Source organism: Mytilus edulis, chromosome 7, assembly GCF_963676685.1.
Source record: "Mytilus edulis chromosome 7, xbMytEdul2.2, whole genome shotgun sequence".
In the NCBI taxonomy this organism is placed as follows: domain Eukaryota; kingdom Metazoa; phylum Mollusca; class Bivalvia; order Mytilida; family Mytilidae; genus Mytilus; species Mytilus edulis.
In genome coordinates this window covers 76,503,867-76,529,313 of record NC_092350.1, presented here as the reverse complement: position 1 = coordinate 76,529,313, position 25,447 = coordinate 76,503,867, and the positions used below count along the sequence as shown (strand labels likewise).

Genomic DNA, 25,447 nt, shown 5'->3' with positions numbered 1-25,447 from the left:
TTTATTTTTATTCTGCTTGAAAATTTGAACATGATACACAATGAGAAAGCTATTAATAAATAAAGTATAAAATTATGATAATAATTGGCATCATTCACAACATCCTTCAACAATGAGAAAATAATATTATATCTATAAAGCACAGGCACTCGTCTCAGAATTTTCCCACCTATATGCATGTACCTTTGTTATATAAAGAAATATAGGATATTTTTTTTCTGAGACAAGTGCCTCTGCTATAAAGGTATAAAAAGAACGCAAAAAAATCAAAACGTGAAGTAATAAAAAAAAAGAAAAGAAAAGTAACTCATATAACCTCATAATATAATAAAAAATCCTGTAATATTTGGATGTTGGCAATTTGCTGTTGAAAGGGGCATTCAGCTACCAAATGCATGACTTTCTAATTGTTCAATGGAAGACTATACACAAAGCATAAAGTCGTTATAAAGCATTCCCTATTCGTGTGTAATCCTGATTAAGCATCATATAATCAACCGTCGGCACGACCTCCGAAGAACCCTTTTTAATTATAAATATAAAATGAAAGGTAAAAACAGATATAAATAAACAGGAAAACAGTAACCACAATATAATGTCGGTTTTCTTGACTCTGTATTTTCATTTCATAATATAATAAAAATTATCTTTTACTAAAAAATGAAAATTACCCATCCTTTTTTCAAAAGTGCGGTATTCTACGGAAGCCGATAAGGGCCATTCAAAAAAAAAATATGTTTTAACGACATGTATAGCTATGTCGTAATATAAACGACATCGCTGTATATATAAGGGAAGATGTATTATGATTGCCAAGAGACTAAATGACACAGACATAAACAACTATAGGTCATCCTAATGCCCCAAATAATTAGAAAAGGCCCTGTATAGTCAGCTATAAAAGAGGGACGAAAGATACCGGAGGGAGAGTCCCCGAAATGACAGATGTTTAATAATATAATTCAAACGAGACAAATAACGGTTTTAATAATGCACAAACAAAGACCGAAAAACAAATATGTAACACAGCAACAAACGACAACAACTGAATTACAGACTCCTGACCGCTATGTGATAATAACGGCAACCTTTTTAAAACTTTTCACTTTTTGAAGAGATAGGAAATTCAAAATGCTCCCTCTGGTATCTTTCGTCCTTCTTTTATAGCTGACTATGCGGGGGCTTTTCTAATTATAAGGGGCATAATGATGACCTACAGTTGTTAATTTCTGTGTCATTTAGTCTCTTGGCAATCGTAAAACATATTCTTTTATATTAAAGCGATGTCGTTATTACGACATAGTGATTTCGTTATTACAAAATGTTATGTCGAAATTACGACATAGCGATGTCGTAATAACGACATGTTATGTCGAAATTACGACATGGTATGTCGTATTTACGACATGCATGTAATGTCGTAATTACGACATAATTTTTTTTTTTTGAATGGCCCTTATCGGCTTCCGTAGTATTCGACTATCTTCAGACGTTCATAAAGCTATGTTATTTTGAAAATCAAGATTGGAAGAGCTTACGAAAATTGCCCAAAAGTGTGAATAACTTTATTGAAAGTTTGCTATGACCTCTTCGTATTCGCCACGCCTCATTATTAAAACATTAGTGAAGGTTCGGTTTTAAACTATAATCAATGAATCATTCACTATTTAATTTTATTTCTAACTATCTTGTGTTTTTATAGCCATATTCACAGCATCACCATCACGTGGATCTGTATCAGCTAGCGGGGTTATACCATTTATAATTTTAAGGACTAACCATGGCATCAACAATCTGTCATCTCTAAGGAACAACAGGATATTTACTGCTGAAAAAGAAGGATATTACCTTATTTCTTGCTTTGTTAATACGAACACTCCTAATGCAGAATTTGATATAAAGCATAATTCGAATATTATAGCGTCAGCAACAAAACATGGTGACAGTGGTTATGAGACTCATGCACTTACTATCACCGCTCATTTAAATGTCGGTGATACAGTTAAAGTAACAGCGCGTGTTACTATGCATGTAGACTCATCTCCTGATTCAATGTTTACTGTGGTGCAAATAATCTAAACAACTTTAAAAACAGCAATTACGAACAGATAGACAGCATAAGTGTGGTATTATTTTGTTCGTCTAGTTTGCTAATCTTTTAATGAACAAATAATGAAATATTAGATGAAAACCAAAGAATATCTTCATTAAACGTATCATTGGTTATTTGATAGAAACTTCTTATATACCTAATTGGAATAAAAAGGTAGTGCATATGTTAATACTTGTAATTTAATTTCAATAAGGATTCACAAACTGAAAAGGTTTTATGAAGATGTAGAATGTTATTTAGTGTCTTTTTTCGAATAAATATCGCCGCGATATAGCCTGTTTGTGCTAATGCGGCGTAAAGCAACCAACAATCAATCATTCGAATAAATAAGTTTGAAAATATGTGGAACAATCAGAAACTCTTAATTGGACACTTGTAAAGTTTAAATTTTGACAATTATTCAATTTACACAATCAGAAATTGTGTTAAAAGTATATTTGTTTTAACAAACATCTTACACAAAATTCAGTTTTTTTAATCATTGTATATTATTAAGAACAAACAATTGCAAATTATAAGATCGATAATTATTTTCATTTACCTGTGTAAAATATGACGTAATGTTTTTCAAAGTTGACGTTTTTCTAAAATTGTTTACATTGTGGTATAATACTTTTACTTTAACATGTTTAATTATGCATCCCTTATCTTTATTAACTTTGTATCATAGATCAAATTTATTCGTTCAGTGTAGGGTTTTTTTGTGTTACCACGGTTTTTTTTTATTGAGTTCAGCCATTTCAATTGATATTTTATAGTGTGTCTTTCTATATTGTGATATTATACTATTTTTATCATATGTTTAGTAGTAAATACAGTAGTTTTGCATATATATGTGATAAATAGCCTGGCCACCGTTTCACAAAGCCTTCTTAACTTACGATGATCGTATCAGTTTACGATCGGTTTACGTGTGGTTCTACGTTCCCGTTACGTGTGTTTCACAAAGGCATCGTAAAGAACTACTAAGTTGATCGCAAGTTACGTCGTGTGTATCATCGTAAGTGTATCGTAAACCGAGAAGAGTGCTTTCTTTCACGTCCGCACTTTTATCGGGTATGGCATGCCAAATAAACATTTTTTTAAATAATTATTATGGATGGCGAATTATGGAGATATTTTTATATCAATATTAATACAACTAAAGAATTTTAGTCCGCTTTCAATATTAATTCAAGATATATGACGCTTACAGTCATAGGACAAAAGTGAGTTCCCACTCAAAAAATGTCCGATCATTTCAACTAAAATCGGTACTTTTCAAAAAAATATTACCAAGTAAGTCTATGAGTGATTTTTATTAAATAGATACCATAAGATGCAGAAATGTCCGAAGTTTAATTGTTTATTTGGCCATATTTTTAGTGAGGTTCTTTTTTCATTATTGAATGGGTTAAACACAAGTGATTTTTTTTTACGATTTTAATTTGGTTAGAATACATAGCAAACTTTTTCGTGAGTCAAGCAATATTTTTCTTTGTGTTCACCTCGTCAGTAATTTAAAATACATATATTAACAACACTTTGTACCAATATTCTTTTTGGAGGCAAAAACAGTCATATATATTCAACGAAACTATCCGACACAGTGAGGGTTTAGATTAGGGGCAACGAGGGGTGAGGGGTGAGGGGTGGGGGGGTGGGGGGTTGGGGGGGGGGGGGTGGTTGCATTTCTTTGTTCTGTAATTCTTTTAGCCATTCTTATCTTTTCAGCATTATAAAATATGCTTATACTTTAAATTATGTGCCCCTTTAGAATTTGCACTACACAAATGAAATCATTTATCAATTTTGTTAAATTTCTGATTGAAACGAAACACAGAAAAATATAAATATTGTAACTTAGCTTATTTGTAATAATTTGGATATATGGGATAACAATAAAAATTATTTAAGCAGTAGATTAGATGAAATTAGTTATATTTGATCTTATCTAGTTTGTAATATATGAGGAAATAGTAATGAGAAGCTAGCGCTGAGCATAAAGTTTTATAACATATACAGCATTATTAGTTATCCGACATAAAGAGTTATCTGGAATCTGACAAAGTGAAAAATTTATCACCAGAACAGGTTAGAATTATTATTGATAGCCCAATATAGAAAAAAATGCTTATCAATATAATCGTTTTGAAGGATTTAAATTTTTTTTTAACTTTAATTCGTAGTGAGAGAAAAATAGGTTTTCCCCAACCCCCAAAAAAATCAAAAACAATGTCATCCGTCTCCGAGCATTCGTCTTCCATATCTATATATAAAATATATTGGTTTTTTTGTTGTTTTTTTTTAAATTGGAATGTATTATGGATCTCTCAAATATGAAACTGAGGACGTAGGAATCATTCCGGCGAAAGAGACGTTTGTATTCTGCGACTCCCTTAAAATTATCAATAAATTTTGAAATTATAAAGAAACTAAGGTTTCAACTCCATTAGACAAAGTTGATCTTCGTCTGCATGATTTGGCTATTTATTCGGTTCTATTTGGTCTGATAGCTCTTCAACTGTTTCTGTTTTTTGTGCATGCTTCGTTCCAAAAATCGAGAATTTTGTCGGAACTCTTTCACGAAATTTCATTGTAACATGAATGGTAAATTTTCCTTTGATCTTCTGGTGAGTTAACTCGGTTATTTTTAGCAGAGTGCGTTGAGCAGAGTGAATGATTTTTTAGTTATTTCACTCTCCAATCCCGCCGTAGAGAACACGTTTGAAAAGCAAATAATGGGAGGAGCTTAAACCAGTGCATTAACTACCATCTCAAAAGTTGTTAATGCACGGTCTAGCTCCACCTCCTTGGGGTAGTAATTAGGGAGCAACCATTTGAACTTCATGGGGGCTATGTTTTTTGTCTCAGTCGGAAATTTGTTTTCGCAAAAAGCGCGATCAATCTTATTTAGTTTTTCAACGCTTTCAAATTTTTTAGGTATGGGGAAAATCTGGATTCAGAATTTATTTTTTGTCATCTGCTTGACCAGAATAAAAAAAAATGTTCATAATATCTGGGATGAGAATATCTTTTTATAAAAATAGGAAACATACCCCCCCCCCCCCCCCCGGCCCCCACATAAAGTTCTATTTTCGTGTATTGGACAAGCTTCAAACATTTGTCCCTGGACCTTACATGAATTCGACACGCAATCAATTAACCGATCTTCCCCAGTTTTGGGGAACGAAAGAACATTTTGATTTACCTTTATAATTGGTATTAGGGAGTATGTTTCATTTTTATCACAACGTCCTTTGAAACTACAAGTCTTTTTTTATGTTTTGATTGCAAATAATCATAGAATAAATTTTTGCATTAACTTGGTATGCAGAAAACGCAGAGTTTAGTTATTTTGTCAACTTTACTTTATATTCTCTCTCTTTTTTCTCTTTTTTTGGGGGGAGGGGGGAGGGGCATTATTCTCTATATCTGTAAACCTCATTCACAACCTCATATATCTTGGGTTATTCCAAATAAATATCTGGTATTCAAGCGCCTATTAATGGGATAGGATACTTAATACTATAAGAGTATCCACAAGTAGAGTTTTGGTGGTCTCTTTTAAAAGTCGGTGCATGAGAATATTATGCTACAACCAACCAACAAAAAGGGTTGCCTACTAAGTATATAAAAGCTAAAGAATATGCAAAGCATGTAATTTTTACAACGCAGGAGTTCGGGTTAAAGGGGTTCCCAACCGTGAATATTAAATAATATATACCGATTTGATTGGCCAATAAATGTTTTAACACACGACACCATCAATTTACGTAAATATTTTGGAAATATACAGACGATATTTCGCAATCCACGGCTCCTAGGAAAGTTTCTTGTAGTGTTACGTAAAGCGGGAAATACGCGTTTATGTAGTTAAAAATTGGTAATTTTTAATTATTAACTTTTTTTACATTTAGGCTTCTTCCTTTTTTTCCTAAATTGTTACATTATTTGGAGAATTGCGATTTAATGTTATTTTTTTGTATCGTTTCTATCAAATTTTATTTTTATATTAAAACTAGAAATTGATCAAGGAAACAGCTGTTTTGACGTTTTTTTCTAGAAAAAAATCCAAAATTTTCTAAAAACTTTTCACCCACATTTTGTCGGCTTCAATTTCAGTGAGCAATATTGAATTTCATGCTAAATACAGGAGCTTACGAGATTAATTAACGCGACCTATTAAAATAGTCAAAACAATAAGTTTTTATTCCAATTACAATTGAACTTTTTATATCAATTCGAAATTTATGTCATGTTGATCTGTAATATATTTATTTGTATTAAAACTTGACCAACTTTTTAAAATATGACAGACCGTACGCGAACAGTCCGACGTATGCCGTGTATTTTAATCCATATCGCGCAACTTTGATGCGCACCCTTTATCGCATACCCTTTATCACACCCCTACACGAACGTCAAGTTTTCATATTTTTTGGCACACTAAATGCAACTATGACAACTATGAAAAATACAAAACACACAAATTAATACAATAATAAACAAAATATTTTTAAAACAATAGCACGCAAATTGTAAGGTAACCCAGGTGCTTCGGATAAGTAATTGAGCAGTTCTTTTAAGGCCTTTGAAACAAGACAAAAGTAGAACTAAAGGTTACCCAGTGCTATGGATCAGAAAACAGTTCATATAATATAATACTCTTCTGTTGAAATATATGATAAAGCGTATAATACATGGCAAAATCCGTATCACATGCCGTATCACCCTCGACCAATATCATCCCTCGGGCCTAAAGGCCCTTGGGCTGATATTGATGTCTCGGGATGATACGACATATGATACGGATTTTGCCATGTATTATTCTCTATGTTTCAGATCAGGGAGAGGTTTGGTACCATTTAAACGTTTAATCAGGAATCTGCTGTTCATTAGTTGTCATTTGTTGATGTGTTTCATAAGTGTTTCTCGTTTTTTATATAGATTATATCGTTGGATTTCCCGTTCGAATGGTTTTATCCAGAATCTTGAGAAAACAGTTCTAAGTTTAATCACATCATTGAAATATGATATCTCAACATGTATTGCAAATCGTTATGTTTTTATCCAAATCCGCATTGGTACAAAAATACCCATGGTCTGATATTGGTCAGTGCAAAACTCTTTATTAATTTGTTTATCAGATATGAATGATTTTTATAAAAAAAGAAGATGTGGTGTAATTATCATGCAATGACACAATTTTCTACAAAAGACCAAAATGACACAGAAATTAACAACTAAAAAATAGGTCACCGTACGGCCTTCAACAATGCCCTTATTGCATAGTCAGCTATAAAAGGATTAGAAGAAAAAAAATGATAGAAGCCATTCCGAAATTCCATACGATAGTTATTTCACCTTATGAATTTGATATAAGGGATATGTATTTGTAACTGGTAATCCATAAGTGACAGAGACCTAGGGTCTTTGGATTTGAGTTCTCAAAATATCATTTTATAAAAAGGAAAAAAATATGGTACGGTCAATTTCTGAGAAGAGAGATTAAAACGGTCATTTACGGTTCGTGTATCTCAAAGAAAATCGTGTGCTTTTCAATAGCTTTTATATTAATGAAATTTATCCTGTTGATCTTACTTTAAATAAAGCTAATACTAACAATGACCACTGCCCTTTTCTCGATCTTGATATCTATATCACTAATGGAAAGCTGAATACTAAAATTTATGATAAAAGGGATGATTTTTCATTTCCTATCGTTAATTATCCGTTTTTAGATGGTGACGTTCCCTTGTCACCATCTTACGGTGTTTATATATCTCAACTTGTACGATTCGCTCGTGTATGTAACAATGTTTTCGATTTTAACGAGAGAAATTTATGTATTATTGAAAAATTATTACACCAGGGTTTTCGATATCACAAACTAGTCAAAACATTTACTAAATTTTATCATCGGTATAAAGACATCATTCGTAAATATAGCTCAACATGCAGACTTCTGATACGTTCAGGTATTTCACATCCATTTTTTTATGGTAATATTCTTTATAAAGTACAAAGGTGTCAGTATTCACCTCAGAAACTTACAAAACCTTTGAATAGACTTATTAAGAAGGGATATAATTACGATACTGTTGTCAAGTCATTAAAGATTGCATATTTTGGCGTTAATATTGAGTCACTGATAAGGTCTTTGCATCGGAACTAAACACATTTATTCTAAAAACAGTTGTTGGCATGACACGGGTTATGTTCTTCTCATATATGTTATGATGGTATGATACTAAACCCCTAACGGGAAGGATTGTGCCTGATGTTCATATGATGAAATCATAATCTTTCAGTCAGTTTAATTGAAGTCTGGAGCTGGCATGTCAGTTAACTGCTAGTAATCTGTTGTTATATATGTATTATTGTCATTTTATTTATTTTCTTTGGTTACATCTTCTGACATCAGACTCGGATTTCTCTTGAACTGAATTTTAATGTGCGTATTGTTATGCGTTTACTTTACTACATTGGTTAGAGGTATAGGGGAGGGTTGAGATCTCACAAACATGTTTAACCCCGCCGCATTTTTGCGCCTGTCCCAAGTCAGGAGCCTCTGGCCTTTGTTAGTCTTGTATTATTTTAATTTTAGTTTCTTGTGTACAATTTGGAAATTGGTATGGCGTTCATTATCACTGGACTGGTATATATTTGTTTGGGGGCCAGCTGAAGGACGCCTCCGGGTGCGGGAATTTCTCGCTACATTGAAGACCTGTTGGTGACCCTCTGCTGTTGTTTTTTTATTTGGTCGGGTTGTTGTCTCTTTGACACATTCCCCATTTCCATTCTCAATTTATTTGTTTAAGTGGTTGATAAACGCAACGATCTTCCCTTTAGTAGGTACATAAAAAAAGTACTTGAACTTGTGAATCTCAAAGAAGTATTCAAGTATTTTGGTCACTTTGGCAGCTGGTAAAACCCTATCAAGTATTTAATTTGTTTTTCAATCTTGACATCGTTTTACACTGCGTTTAAGTACGAATCGTTTAATTGACAACAATTTTACTTTATGCAGAAACTAGAGGCTCCGGTGAGCCATTACCGGTTTTGATGAATGTCTATTTGAAAATACTTTTTGCTCTACCTAGAAAAAATATTTAAGGTCAATGATGATTGTTTTAAACAAGTTTGATCCTATATTCAACATTATCTAAAAAAAAAATATGCACGACATAAGGTCAGCAACTAAACAACACAAATATGCCATCTGAGACGAGTCTATTAAAAATGTGTCTTGTGTTTTTATTTTAAGAAGTCCCAAGAATCTGTCATTGTCTTACCAAAAAAAATAAAAATTATGATTTTTTGTTTTGTTTTGGACAAGTAAGATGATATAAGGAGTTTTGGTTAGTTTTATAATAAGTTAATTTTGACATTATGTTTTAGACATTTAACGAACATTCCTTTAATTCAGTGTCCGTAATTTGGTCTGCGGAACAAACTAATTATATGTAACAGGCCTTGACTAGCTTTAATTATCTGCAAGTACTCTTAGATCTGTACTTCGTATATTAAATCTTCTAATTTAATTGTTTGATGCCCCACCTACGTAAGAAGAGAGGCATGTTGTGTTCTGGTCTGTGCATTCGTCCGTCCCGCTTCAAGTTAAAAAAAAATAGACATTTCTCAAATGATGTCCTTGTAATTTTTCACAAGTTTCGTGCATAGGCGTTGGTAATAGTCCTTGTTGAACTTTGTGACTTTGTAAAGTGTTATTTAAAAATTAGAAATTGAGTAAAGTTGACGTTTCCTAGGATAGGTGACCCTCTTGAAAGTATAAATTATCTGATATTTATAAAACTTTTTAAGTTATATAAATTTTGAGAACGAACAAATCTTTACATTTTCGTTTACAGATTTTAAGGCAAGATTGTAAATTTTCTAGAATTTCTCACTATTTTTCGGAATTAATCATATGAACGAGTTTCATGATCTTTCAAAATGTTATTAGGGCATAGATATATCTCGATTTTGAATTTAATTTTTATGATTTATTCATCCAAGTGTCAGGATTTATATAAGTTCGTTGCACCAATACTGGACAACAGAGGGGCGCCTCTTGTTGCAATAGTGGATACATCTAACATCAGCATACACATTGTCCGGTCAATAGAAATTCCATTACGGGAGATTATTAATACTACGATACAATGCAAAATAAACGAGGAGTTAGAAACATTGAAACAGGACATTGATACCTTATGGATAGACACGAAAGAGACATTTTTGCATGAATTAGAAGAAAGGAAGAATTTTACCAAGATTGTCCATACTGTGAAAGTAGATCTTGATGAAAAGGTGCAGAATTCCTCAAAGACTGTGGACCTCATGAAGTTAGAATTTCAGCAAAAGATCGATGAACATATTGGAGATAATAGGGACCAATTTGCGGATGTTAACCAGAACATTGCGACACTACAGAAAAACACGAAAGACACAATTTCACATGAAATCCTTGGACAAAGAGAGAATATGACAAAGACTATCGATAATGTGAAAAAAGATCTTGTTGAAAAGATTGATGAACATATTGGAGATAACCAGAACAAATTCACTGAAGTTAAACAGGACATTGCGACACTACGGAAAGAAATAGAAGAGAAAATTGATAATGAAATCCTTCAAAAAATAAAGAATTTCACTTCAATGGTCAATACTGTGAACAAAGTGAATGAAAAAATGAAAAATTTAACCAACCATGTTGAAATCATGCAATCAGAATTAAGAAAAACCATACTGTCTGTGAATAACAATGCATCAAATTTATCAGAGCAACTTGAAACTCATTCCAAAAGATTGGATGCGCTCCGTTCAAATATACAAGAGTTAACTGTAAACACCAACGCAATTCGGAGTGGTATGAATGGAGTTCGGTCAACAGCTAGCGTCAATAATGAAAGGTTAGGAGGTCATGAATCAAGGCTAGACGATTTGAATGATAAGGTCAATGCCATAAATTCAAGAGGTTAGTTTACAGACAATACTAATTACGATTGAGTTTTTTTTTTATCACGGTGTATAAAATAGCTCAAAGTAATTTTTTTGACCATTGTTTCGTCCCATTTTCATGTATTTCGTAATATTGCAGTAGATATATGTGCATATATGATGTGTGAAATTTCAAAATGATTTATCTATATATCTATGATAAAAATTATTATGTAGGGTATGAGTTAGTGGTAAAAGAAACTCAACAACCAAAGAACTTAAAATTGTTCTGTATATGAATATGCTGTGTTTTTGATATTAGATGAATTTTGAACAAGTAGAGCTTTCTTACAAATTGACAAAAGGTACGTATGCTTGACGAATCATACGTAAGACTCGTTTTAGGGATCCTTTATTTTGACACATTTATATAATAGTCGTGGAACTTCGGACAATAATCGTGCATGCTACGACACTTATTAAATTGGATTTTTCTTGAGATATATTTAGGATTTCGGGACGTACGATAGGTTAGAATATGATTATTGATACCACCAGGTCGGAGGAGGTAACACTACAAAGTATTCTAAATATAGAGTTGTCAGACGAAAAAAATGTCCCCTAGAAAACTAAAAACCGACCCCTCCCCCACTTTTAATATTACAATGTTGCACTGTTTAACCTAAGAAAATGTCAAAGCAAATACAAATGTCTTCTTCCCTATCAGAAACATAAAATTACTTCCTTGATTCATAATTTGCAACGCTCAAAATAATCAAATGAAAAAATAGGATGAATTTTATACTATAACTATGTCATATGCTGGTGCTCATTTCATAACTTTTGAATCATCGCCTTAATGTGATATATGATACACCGGAGCAATGGAACGGTTATTTTAGCGTATAACTGCGTTTTGCCTAAGTCCTGAACATTCATGAAATATTAGTCACTGGACGAAAATGTGACAACTTCGTGTCTATCTTCCAAACATGTGTACTGTTAAATCGTCATTATAAAATCCACAATATATATGGTGCAAAACTGTAGATTTATTTCTTGATATACAAAGTCTTTTTATTTTTTTATTTTTTTAGATTTATTCAACATTACTTTCTAAAATCATTGTATCATCATTTTATAGCAAATCTCGATATTCCACTTTGATAATTTGCTGAAAGTGTACTGTAACAAATAAAAATAAATGTGAATCTTGTCGTTAAATTTAGACTAACGATCTTCAATAATGTCATTGAAATGTTAATCGTGAAACTCGTGCTTAAAAAATTCCCGCGGAAATGTGTGTACTCGTGGTTTACGTAAATAACGTATCGGACGTAAGTGTATTTGACACTATTTTTCTCTGTTAGATTATATTATAATCGTGTATTATTTGCGATATTATTTTTTTTTTTAAATAAACTTGATTTAGAAAAGAATGCTGTTTTACTGGATAAAACAAAGACTCTTTTAGGCTGTTTTTGTAGAAATGAAATACGTGCTCCCTTTACGTTCGTTCGTACCTTTCGTCAATTTGTAAGAAAGCTCTAAAAGAGCATTTGCATTAATCAAGTATTTGCTGGCGTATCCGTTTAACACGTATATGAGGAAAATATAAATTAAGTCAAGTTAGTCCCGATGAAAATATTATATAATGCATTAAATTTTAATTGAGATCGGGGTAAACTCATTATTTTAAACAAATCTGTTCGAAACGTATACGTCGATCCGTGCACGTATCCTGATACGTGAATAATGCAAATGCTCTAATAAGAGATATAACTTTTACTCAGGAAAACCAATGAAGTTCATACGAAAAGAACAAATATGTTAAGCTAATGTAAAAACTTCGTTTATCACTTCCTAAGATTCATGCTTACTAGAACACACCAGCGAAATCGCGGGCATTTAGTGCGTGATGAAGTATATTTAAATTGTTGTAGAATGAATTTTCAAAAAAGATTTTATGACTGGAGGAAATTTAGGCAAGGTATCAAATGTCTTAACCTGCGGGTACTGTGGTGACAGGTCAATTTTAAGCCCTACCCCTTTTTCCAAAGTCCGTTTTTTTCTTCTTCTGTTTTTCTATAATACTATGAACATATGTACTAAAAAATAAAGTATATTTGCTGTTTACTACTAATTCCAAGTTTACTTTCTATCCACGGCAGTCACTGATAAATTATATAGAGAAACTCTATATATAATATATCATTGACCACCGTGGATAAACTTGCCAAGTTGGAATTGATTGTAAATAGCAAATACACTTTGTTCATAGAATAGGTATGATCAAAGGATACAGAAAACGTGAAAATAATTGTCCTGTCCCCAAGTACTAACTTAAAAGCAGTAACCATTTGATTTTCGGGGGGGGGGGGGGGGGGGGGTCCCGGACAAACGTTGTTTTTCGTCGAATGTACGAAAAACAATCTATTTTTTGGCGACAAGTTGAAAACAATTGTTTTTCTATCATTTTTAGCATTACATATAGTGGCAGCTGAGTGTGAAACAATTATTTTTTCTCAGTTCTCAGGGTGAAAAACAAATTATTTTTTTCATTTTTTTCTCCAAAAAGTGGAAACGAACTTCCAAAAAAAATCCCCCTTTCCCCCACCCAGAAAATCAAATGGTTGCTACCAAGAAAATTTAAAAACAGCCCCCAAAAAAGTCAGTCCGTTAACGGAAACAACATCGATCCGGACGTCATTATTTTCGTTTTTCTCCCAAAATAACCAAAGTGAATAATCAGATGCAAGGATGACAATAGCGACTATGCATGGTACCTATGAAACACAATTCATAATGATCAATTTATTGTGGAAGGAAGAGAAGCGACACACAAAATGAGGCCTTCTCATTTAATAGTATAGATGTCAAAGCATAATTAGTCTCTTAGAAAGTGGGATTTTAACATGGACATGAAAGCGTGAAATTCAAGGATGCACAGTAGGCGGGAGACTTTTGCTTTTTTTTTTGTGGCTTTTAAAAAAGATTCATTAAATTTTAAGAGGTTTTTAATGAAACTTAATTAACAGTAAGGTGCTAGACGTTTACCGGATATTAAACGTACTGGTTCACAAGGTAATATAGTTCATAGGAAGATATCTCACCCTACCCAGACACACTATTCGAACTCATGGCCGACCAGTATTTATTCTTACTCCCTTATATCCTCATGCTTAGCAGAAAATCAGTCAATACCAAATGTTCATGTCCTTGGTTTGGTTGGAAATCGAACCCATGACCTGCTTTGGGATTTTCAGAAAGAAAGAAAAAACATGTTTAGATTTTATTTTATCTATGATGTTTTCATTGCTCCTTATCTATCTTTTCTTCTTCATTCTAACAGGACTGATTTCTTCAGTAAAAATGTAATTAGTAATACATAGTTATTATATACAGGAACAAATTTTTCTAATCTTCGTGAACATGAAATAGAGAATTCGACATTTGTAGACTAGAGGCTAATCATAAACGTACAAAGAGTGGTTGTATTACCCTTAATACTTATAAGACCCCGTTTACACTGGCAACGAAATTAAATCGATCTTTATTTGAATCGATCTTAAAAAGACCAGGTCGCGTTTACATTGCACAGGCAAGATCGATCGAGATCGATCTGATTTAATCCAGTGCCTTTACACTACAACATTAAAATAAAGAACCGGTCTAACCTTTAATTTCCTATCTAAATATAACAAACACCCGAAAAAAGATCGATTGCGATCCATCTAAGCGTTTACACCCCACCCCCCCCAAAAAAAAAGATCGATATAAATAAGATTGATCTTTTTAAAACCACCTCTAGAGGTAGACTTTTTAAGTCCGATTGAAGATCGATTTTACCCGTTTACACTGGACCAAAGATCGATCTTTACTCGATCTTTATTGTCAGTGTAAACGGGGTCTAAGTCGTACGTAAAACAAATGTCTCCATTTAATAATCACTTTGATATATTTTATCTCATTTCAGCTTTTCTGTCAGCATGGGTTCCTACTCAGAAAACAATGGCATCTGGTGAGGTTATATCATTCACGACTGTAAACGCACGACACGGGATAAGTAGCGCTTCATCCATGACAAGCAGAGGACAATTTACTTGCGAGAAAGCGGGATATTACCTCGTGTCATTTTTTGTGTCGTCAAAATCATTAAAAGCAGAAGCAATCTTGTACAAGAATTCGTCGAAACTTGCTAGAGCTATTAAAAGTGGCGATGATAATTACGAATCACATGCTGCAATGACCATTACCCAACTTAATGTGGGTGACAATCTATATGTGAAAGCTCATACTAATGATATGAATGTTTACAACACATACGATTCAGGATTCACCATTCTCCAGATATACTGATGAATGAAATATTTGGGGTTTTTTTTCTCAGAAAACTCATGGTTTTATACCATTCACTCAGGGAACGACCATTTAACTTCCATGATGTGGTTATGATTTTTTTCCTAAAAAAAATATTCTGATCCCAAATTATTCAGAAAAAAAATATTCTTTTCTGCAGAGGACAAAACAAAAAATTTAAAAAAACAGGGGCCGATTTCACGAAGCTATCCTAAGACATGTCATAAGATATATCTTAGAGCATGTCTTATGATCTTCTAATGAATATCCCAGGACATATCTCAGACCTCGTCTCGAAGCTGTCTTAGGATGATCTTAGCTAAGACATCCTAAACCTGTCGCAAGTTCTTTCAATTTTCAAATACAAACGAAATAAAATGATCATAAATTATACTAAACGTGATGATTAATATAATGACATAATTTGCAACAATTGATATAAAAATAAATGTAGTTTATATATAAATCATCTATAAATAATTCACCAATATCCATATGAAGTTTTTTAATACAAAATTAAGAAAAAAGAATATAAATGATGACATGTTTTTGGTACAAGTGAGTTGAATTCAATTTCCATGGCCTGAATTGGTTATAAAAGGTTAAAAAGATAAAAATCGTGCATTCTTGATATCAAGACATCGAATTTTCATTGTTGACAAATCATGATAATCCGTTAATCTATAAAGATTTGGTTAATATAAGCAGGAAAGGAAGAATAGATAATTAGATAATGGTAAGATAAAATGCAAAATTAATATAAAAAATAGTGTAATTTATATAAATAAACGTATATAACTATCATAAGGCCGTCATAAGACAGTTCTCGTGTTGTCCTAACTTTATGACCAACTTTAAGAGATGTCCTGATTTAGGACCACTTTGTGAAACCCACTCTGGACTTAGATATGTCGTAAGGCCATCCTAAGACATGGCTTAGTCCTAAGACAGCTTCGTGAAACTGGGTCCCGATTTCCCCGATACTGTATAGTGTTTAATTTTGAGCGAAATAACTTGATTGATTGCGTTGAAAAAAATATATAAAATTGTTCTCCCGGGGCACGAAAATTGTTTTTTTGACTCAGACAAAAAAACAGCCCCCCTTTTCAAGTTTATCCCTAATTGTTGGGGGGAAGGTGCTCCCAATGGACAATTTGTTTCGGAAATACAATGGAACAAACGTTTTTCAGCCTTTATACATTTTGAAACATTTTTTTGCAAAAGTATTACCAAACACCATAAATCATCTTAAAGAAAACCATGCTCCTACAGAGGATGACTGGCCAAACCTTATAATCTCAACACCGAGCCATTTGTCGAAGATACGAATACTTTTGAATTATCCCTTTTGATACGTTGGGTAGTAAATTGTCCAGACAATTTGTTGCTCTTTTTTTATTTGTTCCTTGCTTAATTTATAACGTGTATCGTAATTCTATGTGTAGTCTTATTAAAATGTAATGAAAATGGAAATTTGAACAGAAAATTTAAAACGCAACGCTTAATATAAAGCATGTAAACAATTTAAACTTAGAAAACAAACAATCAGTTGGGGTGTTAAAAAATGTATGTTTTTGCTATAGATGTTAATAATTCATGTTAATATAATTTTTCAATGCCTTTTAACTGGTCAAGCCCACTATATTTCTGACGTCGGAATACATTTGCATAATAATTTCCCAGGTACAAAATGTAAATATGGGACTGAAAAATTTACCAATCGGCTCAATGAAATAAAGGCCGCATTTCTTTCTAACCAAAATTTTGTAAACGTTGTGTCTCGTTAATTGTTGTTTTCTGAACGCTACAAAAGTAGAAACAAATACATCGTTTGATAAGTCTTTACTGACCCTGTTTGAACTTTCAATAAAGCATGCACATGTTATTGGTAAACAGGGCCCGTATGCATAAAGCTACTTAAGTTAAGAATTTCCTTAGTAAACACTTCAGTTAAGGAAACTCCGCCCTTTTTATCTAAGTGGTATGCATAAAAAATCTTAAACTTAGTATTTCCTAAGTAAAATCTTAGTTGTTTTAAGTCCCACCCACAAAACTTAAGTGGTATGCATAAAACTCCTTATACTAAGGAAACGCCTAAAATAACACTTAAGTCTAAGGTACCTATAGAGCTTCCTTAAATTTTCAAAAATAGTTAAAAATCAATCGAAAGTATGCGTTTTTAGCAGAACATTAATAGGCTACCTACAAATAAATTGATTAATAACTATATCAGTAATAAAATACTAATTATTCGTTAATTTATTGCTAAATATTTTAAACGATCATCGTAATTTACTTCAAATCACGTATAATCAACAAATCAAGAGATACAGATTCAGATTCAATAGTTTATTAGAGTCTCACCACATACAACATGATTAAAACAAGATACAATTATAAAATTAATTATACAGTAAACATAGTTAAAACAATTAAATACATGTATGTGCCATTCTTAAAAGAATTATGAGAGACTATTAAAATACAAATAATACTTATTCATTTTATAAAATACTACAAATACAGTAGTTAATGATATAAAATACTGTTTCTCCTTGTTAAAATGTTATTGCAGGTTTTGGCAACAATATTACAAATATTGGTATTTTTAAACATATATATAAATTTTTCTTCATCACACAAGTTTAAAAACATATCATTATGACACAATATATCAATAAAAAGAGCACGTCTTAGATCTTCATACAAGGGACAATTTAAAAGTACATGTTTTTCGTCCTCTAAAATATTGCAGTTAAAACAGACTCTTTCGTCTAGATTTTTTCTTTCATATCGACCAGTTTCAATTTTTAATGGTGCTACACCACATCTAAACTTTGAAAAAGCACTACGATGGCGCAGTGGCATTTTTTGTAGCAAATATTGCTCAGTGTTATAAGTATGTTTAAAAAGTTTATATGTTCTCAATTTACAACCAGTACTATATGAAAAAATTCTGGTACACCAGTCTTTTTTTATATTTATCAAACATTTTCTCTTCTAACTGAGATATACTATAACTATCAAGAAAATTTTCATTTATTTTACAATATCTTTCAAAATCAAATGATTTCAACATCTCCATAACTTTGTAGCACCAATTTTTTAATTTACAACTACCTTTCATCACTGACCATTTAAAAACTTTATAATTAATTCTATTATTGTCCATTTTTGTACATTTGGACCAGTGTCTAAAAATATTTATCCACTGTTTAACACATGGTGGTTTCCAGCCCATGTCACCTGACACAGCATCGTTTGGGGTATATTTACCCACACCCATGTAGAAACGCATGGCGCGATTCTGTACTGCAGTGATGCACGAGAAATCTCTCGTGCCCCAAATAGACGAGCCATAATTTATGACTGACCAAACCATCGTATCAAATAGCTTTGTGTAGATATTGTGCTGAAAACCACCATGTGCCTTACATTTAACAATAAGTAAACCTAATGCCCTACTTGCTGACCTGGCTACAGCTTTTGCCATTAATTGGTAGTCTAAAAACTCTGTTAACAACAAACCTAAGTATTGGTAATTTGAAGCATACTCAATATTTTCATCATTTAAACTAAAATGAAAATCTGATCTGGCTATAGAAGGATTTCTAAAATGTATAACATTTGATTTTCTCAAATTTACTTTTAAACTATTTTGATTACACCATACATTTAAAACATCTAATAATTTTTGTAAATCCTCAGCATTTTCTGCTAATAAAACTATGTCATCGGCATACAGCAAGATAGATAATTTTTCACCATCAATATTAATACCAATGTCTAACAATTTTATATCATCAATTAAATCATTAATAAATATATTAAACATTACTGTTGACAATACACAGCCTTGTTTTAAACCAGTATTTACATTGAACCATTCAGTCATGTTACCATTTAATCTGACACTGCATTCTACATTAGAATAAATAGCCTTTAAAGCATACATAAATTTTGTACTAACACCCAATTTTCCTAATTTATTAAATAACAAAACTCTATCAATAGAATCATAGGCTTTCTTAAAATCAATGAAAGATACAAAAGTTGACAGCTTACATTTTTTTCTAGTTTCAATAACAGATGTTAATGTACTGATATGATCTATTGTACTTCTACCTTTAATAAACCCGTTTTGTTCATCATTTATTATATCCCTATTGTCTAACCACTCAGTTAACCTTTTATTTAAAACGCCACAATAAAGCTTATATGCACAAGGTGCTAAGGTAATACCTCTATATGATAATGGATGTCTAGGATCTGTAGTTGAACATTTAGGTATAGGAGTAATAATACCTTTGTTCCACATATTTGTAATAAAATACTAATTATTCGTTAATTTATTGCTAAATATTTTAAACGATCATCGTAATTTACTTCAAATCACGTATAATCAACAAATCAAGAGATAACAGTGGGTAGTTATAAACTATTTCCCTTATCTCGTGTGTACATGTATACCGAAAAGTACTCAGTTTTTATACTCATGTAATTCATCGTCCTATTTTTCTTTTGTTTACTCTGTACGTGCACGTTTTTTAAATTTTTAAAATACACCGCGCGGGTATCATTTGTAACCGTAAGTTAAAACAGAATTAAGGAATGAAGATTTTTATCATGTGTGTGTGGGTTTTTTTTAGGGGGGGGGGGGGGGGTCATTTGAATTTTCAATTCAGTTTTATTTTAAAGATGTAGGGCATACCCTAAATTATTTTTTTACTTACAGGGACATCATCGAAAAGTTTTAAGACCTACCAAAAGAAGGAGTTCTTTCATAAAAGGGAGGGGGTAGGGTTGGACATGGACCTCAGAATCCATTTTGTTGAAACAATAAGTTGATTGTTCATGGAACCACTGTTACGACAGTCAGAAGTCTCCACTGCTACACCCCATGGAATTCGAAGTTTATATAAGATTATATAAGGCATTTATGATACCTTACTCGTATCAATTTTTTTTTTTATATTTAATAAGATATATTGCGGTTTCGAAAATATTGCTAGTACGTTACATTTGTAAGATGTTGAGAATATACTTACTATTATTTAGTTCAGTAATAATTTGTTTTAGTAAAGATTGTAGGACTTTTGAAAAATGTCCTATAGCTAGGTTGTATATGGATTACTGGAAAAAATTCTACCCTCTCCCCTTTTTTTGGTTGTAAAAGGGAAGTGATAAAAATGTTAATTTCACATCAAAAATGATTTTTTTTCAAACCATAAGCAAATGTAAGCAAGGGGTCTGGAAAGGGAGATGTCAAGCGCATAATAAGCTGAACTATTAGTAAACATTTTATTGAAAAAAGTGTTTTGTAAAATTATTTGTTTTGTAAAAGGATTTGCTTACAATGCAACCCTTGGTTTTGTGCTACACCACTGAAACCTTGATCATGTTTTGTTAGAGTTTAAAACATATTGTAGTATCCAGAAAATATTACACCCATTAAAAGATTAAGTAGAGGAAAGTCTTGGATTACCGAAATATTTTCCTTCCAATGCTCATCCGTCAAAACATCAATCTGAAAAAGCGTTGTCTTATATGCGCCCATTGTTCATCATTATACTATTATACTATGTTACGTTCTATTGAATTGTTTTACATACCAATATCAATTTCACCCCAGGGGCCGTATGCATAAAACATCTTAACTTAAGTATTCCTTAATCTTAGATTTCACTAAGAATTTCCTTAGTTAAGTCAAATTCTTAAATGGTATGCATAAACTTACTTAAGTCTTCACTTAACTAAGGAATAATTAAATCGGAACCTTTCTCTAGTTACCGTATAATATATATTAGCTCATCACATGTACTCATCCGTGTAATAGTTTGTTATTATTTAAATTTATTGATCAACGCATGCTTTTATTTTAGCAAGCTGGGATTAAATTGATATAGGTATGTAAAACAATTCAATAGAACGTAACATAGTATAATGATAACAATTGGCGTAAGACAACGCTTTTTATGGTTGATGTTTTGACGGTTGAGCATTGGAAGAAAAATATTTTGGTAATACAAAACTTTCCTCTTCTTAATCTTTAATTATCATGGTTGCAATGTTTTCTGGAGACAATATATTTTAAACGCTATTAAACAAGATCAAGGTTTCAGTGGCGTAGCACAAGACTGAGTGTAGCATTGTAAGCATGACATTATTGTGCTAACAAATAATTTTACAAAACACTTTTTTCAATAAAATGTTCACCATAATCGTTCAGCTTATTATGCGCTGCCACCTTCCTTGCTTACATTTTGCTTATGGTTTAAAAAAAAATCTATTTTGATGTGAAATTAACATTTTTATCACTTCCCTTTTACAACAACAAAAAAGGGGGAGGGTAGATTTTTCCCCCAGAAATCCATATACAAACTTACTAGGATATTTTCAAAAAGTCCTACAATCTTTACTCAAACAAAATATTACAGGAAGTATATTCTCCACATCTTAACGTACTAAGCAATATTTTCGGAACCGCAATATATCTCACTGAGTATATAAGGTAATATTAAAAAATAATGCAATACCACTACGAGTAAGGTATTATAAATGCCTTATATAACCGACGAATTCCATGGGGGTGTAGCAGTGGGGACTTCTGATTGCCGTAACAGTGATTCTAAACAATCAACCTAATTGTTTCAACAAAATGGAGGTCCATGCTCCCCCTTATGAAAGAAATCCGCTTCTGATTTTGTCCATGTAAGTGATTTTTTTTAGGGTATGCCCTACATCTTTAGCATAAAACTGAATTGAAAATTCAAATGACAATTTAAAAAAACGTGCACGTACAGAGTAAACAAAAGAAAATAGTACCATGAATTACATGTGTGTAAAAATTTAGTACTTTTCGGTATCTAACAACGAGATTGGGAAATAGTATATATAATTACTCACTGTTATCTCTTGATTTGTTGATTATACGTGATTTGAAAATCACGATGATCGTTAATATTTACTTATTATTTAGCAATAAATAAACGAATAATTAGTATTTTATTACTGATATACATATTGATCAATCAAATTGTAGGTGACATATTAATGTTCTACCAAAAACGCAAACTTTCGACTGATTTTTAACTATTTTTGAAAATTTAAGGTAGCTCTATATGTACCTTAGACTTAAGTGTTATCTTAGGAGTTTCCTTAGTATAAGGAGTTTTATGCATACCACTTAAGTTTTGCGGGCGTGACTAAAAACAACTAAGATTTTACTTATGAAATACTTAGTTTAAGATTTTTTATGCATACCACTTAGATAAAAAGGGCGGAGTTTCCTTAACTTAAGTGTTTACTAAGGAAAATCTTAACTTAAGTAGCTTTATGCATACGGGCCCAGCTCTTTAAAATAAAAGCATGCATTGATCAATAAACTTTGATAATCATAACAAACTTTTACACGGATGTTAGAACATAGTAAAGTGCTTTCGACCAATGAAATGCAAGGATTTTCACCCTCTTAATAGTGAAGAATGACACAAAACATGTTCTTATTTAGTGATTATCTTATTGTTATGCTCTGAATTACAAAGGGCCAATTAGTGTTGCCAATATTGCCTAGAGGCAATTCGCAAGGACAGTGTACTGAAAAAATAGTTATGACCCCAGGCTTTTTAATCAAGATTCAATTATTTGTATAAATTTAACTGTAATAAATATTCTTTAATACACAAGCAGTTCAAATTTCTAAACAATATCTTTTTCCATTTTTGAAAATGACAACTTTGTTTATACAATAAAATGTTGATTTTGATGATTTTACTTGTAACGGCTGTCCTGGTGTTATTTATATTGAAATTTAAAATTTGTAACTTACCTTTGAATGCCTGATGCTAACTGGACCAATGAATTTGGTGGATAAGGACTGGTATCAACACGTCTACATTCTTGTATAAAGTGTGCCATCCAATAGTTTAAAAGTTCATTTGAGAGTAAATTCGGATCACTTGGTTTTGCATTACCACCATCAGTTATTGTTTCTTGATACAAATTTCTTTCTAAAGTCCACGCAACCCAGACGCCTAAAGCCCACTTGTTGTTATTTCTAGTCTTTTTCGGAATAGCTTTAAGAATTCTCTCTTGTAAGTCTGAATCCGACAATGGAACAGAAAATCTACGCGGGGCCGCAGCCTCACACACGACCGGCTCGTTTTCATATTTTACAAGGTCCTGAGTAGGTAAAAGCATCAAATCATTCTCGGACACTTCTTCTTTTAATTCAAAAGTTCCAATTCCAACAAGTTGATTCATTTTAGACTTAAAGATGCATACATGTTACTGACTTGAAAATAATAATACTTTTAATAGTCATTAGAGCAAGACAGTTAGCTAGAGGGGTTATTTGTTTGGCCATATTTTCAAGAACTGTGTTCATGTATACCATTTAACACAGTACATATAATTAATCAAGAATAGAGTTTATATGTTCTAAGTTTGTAAGAACATGATAACCCTCTTCTTCATGATGAGTACTCGCTAACGCTCGTACTTAACCATGAAGAAGAGGATTATCATGTTCTTACATATACATATTACATCCCAGCTCCTTTGTTCTAACAGGGGTGATCTGAGCCGGATCACCCCAACCAGATCACCCTAGTTTAAGTTTCTTTGTTATGCATGCTTCCCTTTGTTCTGTAACATTTTGGCGGGAATGTCAAATCCAGTATAAAACTCATAATTAACTATACGGAGAAGACTATCTATCAAAATTCACGTAGAAAAAATCCAGTGTATATGCTGGGATTCGAACTCAAGACCTTTAGCATATCAAGCCACGACATATACCACTTCACCAGGACGACTGGATACAAACTATCAAAAATTTAACATACTTAAAGGAAGCAAGATATTTTTATAACTGGGGGCGAGTTGGCAGACCTTTACTCAGTGGGGTTTAAATCCTTTTCGTTAAATAAATGAGTTGTCAGACTGATTGTTCAATTTGATTTTACACTTTTTTTAAATTGGGCGAGTCGGTTACAAGAGCGGGGCGATTTTTTTCATAAAGTGGCGATATAGTGTGGGCCGATTGGCCAGTGGGGCGAGTTGACATTGTTTGATATCAACTCATCGTGTTAGGGGGTCATAAAGGGTATACATCATATAGTAATATATAAAGTATATTATAATGGTTGTGTGGCGTTTTAAACTAGATTTTATGAATTGTAAATGGTTTTTCGTCTGATCTAAAACAGCTGGGATGTAAAATAGTTATCCCATTCGGACTTGGTGTGTCAGTGTAAGATCACCCTCTGGCCTCCGGCCATCGGGATGATCTTACACTGACACACCGCGTCCTTATGGGATAACTATTAATGTATCTCATACGGTAATTAGAGAAAGGTTCCGATTTAAGTATTCCTTAGTTAAGTGAAGACTTAAGTAAGTTCATGCATACCATTTAAGAATTTTACTTAACTAAGGAAATTCTTAGTAAAATCTAAGTTTAAGGAATACTTAAGTTAAGATGTTTTATGCATACGGCCCCAGACTTTTTACAAACGTAGAAACAAATACTTTGTTTAATCGATTGAAGTAAGAAACAAATGTAGCGTTTGTACTAACAAACGATAAACTGCAGACGCATTTGTATCGTCTGCAGAGTTTGTGTGAACTTTGCAAACGTATGTTTGAAAGACATGATCAAAACATGTGCGCGCTTAGCCGTTTGCATCGTGTGTGTTAGAAAGAAATGCACTCATACTATGCATTTATTTTTCCGTGTCTGAGGGAGATGTTAAGATTTGTTCACCCAAGAATATTCATATTTCACGCTGGATCTGCCCGAGGGAAATGTGATATTTCGAGGGTGAACAAATCTTCATATCTCCCGAGGCCATGGGAAATGAATGTTTTATTCCACTGCCTAAACTTTGTATACTATCTAAACTTCAAATATTAGTTTGCATACCGCTATTTTTTCTTCTCCGCTTGTTTTAATTACTAAACACGACATACATATTGATGAACAGTACGGATAACAAATTTAGAATTATATAAATTAGTCTTTTTGTTTTAATCTGAACTAAATTTGAA

General features: G+C 32.3%; 2 protein-coding genes across 2 annotated transcripts; one reads left to right on the top strand and one right to left on the bottom strand.

The window, feature by feature from the left end:
* The first annotated feature begins 9,901 nt into the window (after positions 1-9,901).
* LOC139482222 (uncharacterized protein R10E11.5-like) lies at positions 9,902-16,777 on the top strand. Its single transcript, XM_071265952.1, has 2 exons — positions 9,902-11,075; positions 15,015-16,777. The coding sequence occupies exons 1-2, from the start codon at positions 10,052-10,054 to the stop codon at positions 15,395-15,397; spliced, it is 1,407 nt and encodes a 468-aa protein (XP_071122053.1). The 5' UTR covers positions 9,902-10,051; the 3' UTR covers positions 15,398-16,777.
* Positions 16,778-23,221: 6,444 nt separating this feature from the next.
* LOC139483435 (uncharacterized) lies at positions 23,222-23,659 on the bottom strand. The gene has a single exon (XM_071267457.1). The coding sequence runs from the start codon at positions 23,657-23,659 to the stop codon at positions 23,222-23,224; it is 438 nt and encodes a 145-aa protein (XP_071123558.1).
* Positions 23,660-25,447: the final 1,788 nt, after the last annotated feature.